The sequence below is a fragment of the Hipposideros armiger genome, unplaced genomic scaffold (genome assembly GCF_001890085.2).
Source record: "Hipposideros armiger isolate ML-2016 unplaced genomic scaffold, ASM189008v1 scaffold_389, whole genome shotgun sequence".
Taxonomy (NCBI): Eukaryota; Metazoa; Chordata; class Mammalia; order Chiroptera; family Hipposideridae; genus Hipposideros; species Hipposideros armiger.
Window position 1 is genome coordinate 38,574 of NW_017731739.1, and position 7,864 is coordinate 46,437.

At 37.4% G+C, this 7,864-nt stretch overlaps 1 protein-coding gene across 1 annotated transcript in view; it reads right to left on the reverse strand.

Annotated features, from left to right (window-relative positions):
• The window catches only part of LOC109393788 (kinesin-like protein KIF6), a gene marked incomplete at its 3' end in the record, with an annotated part of 146,162 nt that overhangs the window by 30,198 nt on the left and 108,100 nt on the right, over nucleotides 1-7,864 (reverse strand). Inside the window, exon 6 of the mRNA XM_019663381.1 lies at nucleotides 6,046-6,175. Within this exon, the coding sequence (XP_019518926.1) occupies nucleotides 6,046-6,175 (130 nt within the window). The remainder of the gene's footprint in view (nucleotides 1-6,045; nucleotides 6,176-7,864) is intronic.

The window sequence follows — 7,864 nt, forward strand, 5'->3', positions numbered from 1 at the left end:
AATCATTATTATAACCCTAGAAAGTAGGTATTATTACGCTCATTTTACAGGTTAGAAAGTGCGGTTTACACTGCTTAAGTGACATGCTAAAGGACATACACCTAGGAAGGGATGGAGCAGGAGTCGAACAGGTCTTCTCTGGAGCTTGTGTTCTTTGCTGCTCCCTGGCAGGGATGTGTAGTGATGGTGCAGTCGCCACAGGCTGGACATCAACACTGGCTGGAAGAACTCACCAGATGATTCACTTGGGAAAAGAACCACGTGGAAAGAAAGCAAGCCACCTCCCAAGGGATGCTGGACTTTCCCAATGTTGGCAGAGTGCTCTTCCCTGACCAAAGTTCCCCTTCAAGCAGTTCCATAGCAAATACTGTATACTAGATACAGCATATTATTGCTCCTGAAGTTATCAAGGTCAAGGGCTACAGCAGGTACCAATCTTATAAATTATATCCGATGTTATTTGGACACTGTATTAATTTGCTAGGGCTGCCATGACAAAATACAACAAACTGGGTGCTTCAACAACTAAAACTTATTATCTCACAGTTCTGAAGACCAGAAGTCCCACATGGAGGTGTTGGCAAGGTGGGTTCTTCCTTCTGAGTTGTGAGGCAAGAATCCCCAGGCCTCTCTCCTTGGCTTATAGATGACTGTTTTCATGGTCATGGCATTCTCCCTGTATATGTGTCTATTTCTAAATGTCCCATTTAATAAGGACACTAGTCATATTGTTTAGAGCCTACCCTAATGACCTCATTTTAACTTGATTACCTCTGTAAAGACCCTGTCTCTCAATGAGGTCACATTCTGAGGTACTGGGGGTTAGGACTTCAACATATGGATTGGGGGTGGGGATGGGGAGACATAATTTAACCCATAACAGACAATACTATGAAATTTTAGTGGAAAGGACCCCAGACACTATTCTCTTCTCCAAATTGGCTAACAAAAGAGGCTTCTGTTAGTCTAATGATTCACTTTGGGCAACACTGTTACTCCTTTAAATGGATATTTAAATGGCACTTTTATCAATGGAGACTGCTTCTAGAGGGAGAATTCAAAATGAACCTTGATTTTGTTAATTCAGAACAGCTTTTTCTTCAAGATTTAGGTAAAATCCCCCCTGGTCCAGAAACTCTGATAAGATTCACTCCAACCCGATGATGACTATCCCTTTCCATGTCTTAGGCCAAAAGGAAACGATGGGATAGAAGTGACTGGGCATCAAATTTCAATTCCAAATAACAAAACACTTTCTAATAGGTAGAATTATTGATCAGTGAGCTATTGCCCTTCCAAACATGATATCCAAAGCAGAAACCATATAATGAAAAGACTGATATGACTATATTAAACAAAAAGAAAACTAAAAGAAAATTTATAAAATGGAAAAAATGTTTGTAAATATATGACAAAAACAAAAAATTATTATCCTTAATGTTCCTTCATTCAATAATTATTTCCTGTGCACCTACTATGTATCAGGCTCTGTTTCTAAAAGTGGTGGTTGTAGGGTGAACAAGACCAAATCCCAGTCCTCATGGAGTCAACAAATCAACCAGACCTACCCTAATACTCCAAGAGAAAAACAAACAGAAGACATAAACAAAACACAGAAATACAAATAGTAAATGAGGATATAAAAGAACTGGTAATCAAAATGCAATTTAAAACAAGATTTTTATTTTTTTGCCTACCAAATTGGCAGAATTTTCAAATCTAGTGGTGTTGGCAAGGATGCAGAATATGGACCTGCTCATATATTTCTCTGAGAGTGGGTTTCAACCAGCTTAAGAGTAAAACCCAAACTGTCCCCAACTTTAGCCTGAGCACATTTAAGTGCTAACATGTGTATTCCTAGGCTGCAATGCAGAGATTCTGAGTCCATAGATCAGAAATAGGATCCAAGACACTGTGTGTTTTGACTAAGACAGGGTGTTCTATTGCAAGTTATCCTCCGGCCACAACTGGGGACAGAGTGCTCTAGACTACAGGCAGGGTTGAGCAAATGGTCCCAGCTAAGGGGCTGTGCAGGGTCTGACAATCAAGTGAAAAGTGTCTTGATCAATTAGGCTTGCTTGAATGATAGAAACATTTAACTATAAGACAAAAGAGTATCAAGTCACACATGCTACTGGAGGGCTTTGACACTGGGTCACACACAGTTCAGCTTCTATAACATTTAGTCTCTTTGGCACAGCAATTCAACTTTTTAAAAAATTTACCCTAATGATGTAATAAGGTCTTATTCAAAACATTGGTTGGATTACTGAAATTATTTAAGAGTTCTGAATAAATAAGAAGAGGTTAAAGTTAGTCTTGATAACTTTTCCTTAAAATGTTAGCTTTGGGAGACAATATAAAAGGAAAGAGCCCTTCATTTTGTGTCTCATATATTCAGAATTTGTTTTGCAAATGTTTTTTAGTTACCATGGCAACTTCTGGATTTCTCTGTATAAATGGGAATTTGGGAACCTTGTTTTAAAAAAAAGAATAGCATGGTCTTTTTATCCTGGTAAGCTCGTTCTGCACTGACAAATTACATTCTGACAGCTAGGCTAAAACATGCTATTTTAGAGACTCTGAATAATAAAGTATTTCCAGGGATTGACAGTTATTTTTCATTTATATTTTTATGTATTTGCTTTCAATGAATTCAAGTGATAAACTGAAGTGCTAAATACTTGCTATACTTTTTGAATAGTTCAGAAATATGTTCTCACTTGGAAATTTTGACATATGCCAATTTGATTATGATACTTATAAAATGTGGCATAAGGAAGGAACATAAGCTTCTGAATCAGTCAGACTTGGAGCTGAACCCTGGCTCTGCCACTTACTAGTTGTGAGACATTGGGCAGGTATTCTAAGGCTTTGAATCTCAATTTCCATCTATAAAATAAGAATCAGAAATAATATATAAATATACGAGGTGTGATCAAACAATACGGTGAATGTTTAAAAAAAAATTTATTACAGTAAAAGACACATTGCCATTAATCTTCCTCAAAATACTCCCCCTTACCTCAAACACACTTATCCCATTGTTCTTGCCACTTTCTGAAGCATTCTGGAAGTCCTCTTTCGTGAGTGTCTTTAGTTGTGCTGTTATGGCTGCCTCGGTGTCCTGAATCATTTTGACTTTGGGAAAGAGCCAGAAGTCGCACGGTGCCAGATCCGGTGAACAAGGTAGATTAGGACACACCATAATGTTTTTATTTGACAGAAATTGCCATATACCAGAAGCAATGTGTGACACAGAGCATTGTCATCATGGAGGAGGATTGACAGCACACTTTAAAACACACCTTCTCTCGACCGTAGCTCACAACTGACTGGTTGCACCGAACAAGTTGAAACTTGCCCACACTGTTAACTAAGGTTTGATGCACCGCTTCCCGTATTGAAGATCCCTGCCTTTCTGTTGGATGGCACTCGGCAGCAGCATTCACTGTATTTTGTGATCACAACAGAAAGGTTCCATATCATACATCACTTCTGGAAGGTAATTTCTGTCAAATAAAAACATTACTGTGTGTCTTCATTCACCTTATTCACTGGATCTGGCATCGTGCAACTTCTGGCTCTTCCTCAAAGTCAAAATGACCATGAAAGGTAAATGTTTTGAATTGATTCAGGGCATCGAGGCAGCCATAACAGCACAACTAAAGAAACTCACGAAAGAGGACTTCCAGAACTGCTTCAGAAAAAGGCAAGAATGATGGGCTGAGTGTGTTCAAAGCGAGGGGGAGTATTTTGAGGGGAATTAATGGCAATGTGTCTTTTACTGTAATACATTATTTTTTATTTAAACATTCACTGTATTTTTTGAGCATACCTCATAAAGTGTCTACAACAATGTCAAGTCTATTGAGCAGGTTCTCAATATAACAGGGTAGCTCTTATTACCAAAGAAAAAGTAGAAGCAAGCATGGAAACATCCAAAACCTACTAGACTTGTTTTACAAGAAATTAGGCTTCAGTAAGGAAAAATGAATACAGTAAAAAAATAATGCATACCAGTACTATACAAATTGGACTTCTTCAGGTTTCAGCTTATTTATAATACTATTATTATATACTTATCATTAAGTAACAGGAAAAGACTTGTGTTTTTGTAAGGTGGTAGAACACAATAAACTTTCACCAAGGAAGTTGGAGCTCCTCAAAACTTTACAAAACAATAGTTTGAAATGATGCAGTCAGCTAAAGTTAACAAACTAGAGAAATGTCTCTTCATATCCTCTGCCCATTTTTTAATTGGGTTGTTTGTTTTTTGGGGGGTTGACTCAAAAAACTGGAAACGAAACTACCTTATGACCCAGCAATTTCACTCTTAGGTATCTATTTAGAGAAACCCAAGACGTTAATTTGAAAAAAAATATATGCATCCCTATGTTCATTGCAGCATTATTCACAATAGCCAAGACATGGAAACAACCAAAATGCCCATTGGTAGATGACTGGATTAAAGTTAACAAACTAAACAGCAATGGCCACACTTTTAAGCTAATGAAGATCAGGATGAATCAGGGCCAGTAGTCCTCAATAACCCATTCAAGATGAAGGGATGTAATTGTGAGGACAAGGCCTTGCTTTCTCTCGGGATGAGTCACTGCTGGAGGAAGGTTAGCACTGAGGCAGGGACAGTTTTCTCCACTTGGTTTTCCAATAACATTTATGGATCTACCTTTTCTCCTTTTCATATTCCATTGGTGGGCAGGACCCATCTATATTCTGCATCTCTTGGTTTGCTATTTATTATAACTGTATGAAGAAACAGGACTTTTAACTGGGCATGCTAAATCTTCCATCATTATACTCCTTAATTCTTAACCTGCCTTTATTCCTTAATCTTTAATTATTGTGACAAATAAGAGCATCACGGATGACCACCTGGGCAAAATGTTGAGGCAAAACATTGTAAAGCAAAAGAAGACATTCTGAAATGAAAACTATGTAATGAAATGAAAATCATCACTTATGGGTCCTTAAATCCATATTACAAGCTCAACTTATATGTTGGTCTATTGGAAAATACTGATGCAAAGAAACCACCATGACCACCACAAATGAAACTAAGGGTGCAGCACAAAAACAGACGTCAATACTCTATTTTCACTATTTGAATTTGATTTTCATTTATCTATCTTGTATCCAACGTGGTGCATTCAAGAGGGTGGAAATAGGGCAGAAGAAAGGTAGGTTGATAGACTTTCTCAGACTACTTATCCTCCCAGCTTCTTATCCTCACCTACTGCTTGTTATCAGAGACAGAGAACTGTGGGTGTGTGGTTTAAAGAGGAAACTGTCAGTGGTAACAGTAAGTTGTATGTCTGGGGAACCATTCCCACACCACCATCACTCTGCTCCTTCCACTGCAGTGTTACCCGATAAGAGCTTCGTGACCCTCCATCTCCAATCAGTCCCTGGTTGAGATGAGGGTCCCTGACCAATCTGGGTCAATCCCGTCTCCTGCCTAGGGTGCCCATGTAAAATATAGCTGCCCAGGTTTGGATGTCAGATTAACGACAAATAGTATAAGGATGTCCCAAATACTGCACTGAGACATGGTTACATTACACACCATGGTGCTGTTCCCAGATCTGAGAGCAATAGCTGCAAATGCATAGAGCACGTCCTGTGTTCCATGCATTATTCTAAATGCTTTATAAATAATAATTCACTAAATATGTGAATATACATAGATATGTAAACATATGTCAATAGACGAGGGATCATCAGAGATTAAGAAGAATGAATTGTGTATTTTTAAATTTCAAACTTTATGCAGTAATTTCTATAGTTAAGACACTTAATGGGTTGTCATTCATGAACTGAAAACCAATTTGTATAAACTGGAAAAATATAAAAATTAAAAGAGTCCATTAACTATCTGAGAAAGTCTTCTCACATCTCTGGATTTAGGTTTCCTAAGCTGTAACGTGAGATTTAGATGAAATCATTTTTAAGGTCTTTGCTGCCCCTAAAATTCTATTATATCTTATAGAATAGAAAACCAGCTTGCAGAGAAAAGTTTATTACCTCTGCAATCATTCTGTTGGTGTCTCCTAAGAAAAGCAGATTCAGAGCTTCTTCTTCCGTGGTTGCCTGATGAAGAGACAGATTTTTCAAGTGAATGTTCTGATCGGGGTCCTCCAATATTGTCACTTTCCTAGGGGGAGGAGCAACAAAAATGAGGTGCTTGGAGAATGAAAAGAGCTTGAACTTGTCTTTCTTACAGGTTCATTTTTTAAAAGCTATACAGTATGACGTCTTGAACTTACACATTGAAATAACGTGCAAGACACCAGATAGTACCAGATCAGCATCGAGCACTGTAACTACCTTGACAGTACATCAAATAGCTTTGGGGCTGCAAAGTGTATTACGAGCTCCTGATTTAAAGCCATCTGTCCATGCAATCATCAGATCACTAAATCATCTTAAAATGCATATTATTACTGAATTAAAGATACAAACAGATAATCTTCTATCAGGAAACTTGGCCATATAGTCCTCCCTCTGTTATAATTCAGTTTCTTCCATAGCTGGTACACTAATTTTTCTCCATCTCCTTTTCCCCTTTTGTTCAATTTCATATCAATTTCAATTAATATAACATTTCAAATTGATTAGCTTGTCAGTTTAAATGTGATGAAAAGCAATGCATCCATCATCCCTCTAGGAGTTATTCCCTTGCCTAGGTTTCTTATCGAGGTGACTAAAAAACTTCATAAGAAGTCTCATAAAAGTTTTAGTCTGTCATTATTATTTTTATGTCCATCAGATGTGTTTCTTGATCCTTTTTCTTTTACAAAATACCTTTTCCTTCCATTACATCCTTACTCAGAGTCTTGGGTCTGGAATTATATCCATCTATTACAACCACCTTAATGGGTATACTGGTGCCAACACCATTTCCCCTCAGGTGAATCCTAACCCTGTTTCCAGAGTTGTCTTGTCAATGCTCCCTTAAAGGCCTTTTAGCATTTTTTGCAACTGAACACAACTTGGCCAAACTCCTCACACTCTGCTTTAAAGGCCTACTCAAGCAATCATGTTACTAGAGAGTTCCTGTCTGCCTCTTGAGTTTTGCCTTCCTGATTTCCTTAAGAATTGTTAAGGGAAGGGATTTTATAATTCACAAGTATTGCCAAAAAGTATCTCCAGGTAGCTATACTTGCTTAGAACATTTGGAACTGATGGTAATAAGTACAGGTTGGCATCATCTAGCACTATTTCTCCTTTAAAAAAGTAACATGCAAATAAACATGTGTCACTTGCCTATTTATAAAAACACACTTAGAATACCTTAAAAATGAAGACTTTGCAAATACTTTAATATTTCAACCTTCTCTTTTCGAAGGAGGTTATCTGGATTTTCATATGTAATTTGTGGAAATTTAAAAATACTAATCGCAGGAAGAAAATGTAGGTCTATCGGCACATCTGTGACCAATATGTCATTAATAACGTATTCCTTTGCCAAGTTTTGGACTCCGTTTTGTCTCCTTCAACAACACCAACTAAGACAGAAAAAGACCTCTTCCTTTAATGAAAACAAGTGTATTTTATTTATTTTTCAACAAGACTCATAAGTGAGCTTATTTAAAATGTTTAAGAGTTCAAAAATGCTTGGAAAACATAAAGGCATTTTTAACTGAAGTGGATGAATTGGGTTCTATTTTTAGGAACCCCCCCCCCATATTCCCTAAACTTTATTTCTACTCTGATTCTTCTGAAGTGCCAGAGAACGTATGGTTAAATTCAATCTCTAGGGATGTAGAGGTTAGAAATCTCCTAAATCCACAGATTCTGAGGTTAAGAGGTCAAAGAAGGTAAGTAATATTGGAAGAAAGAG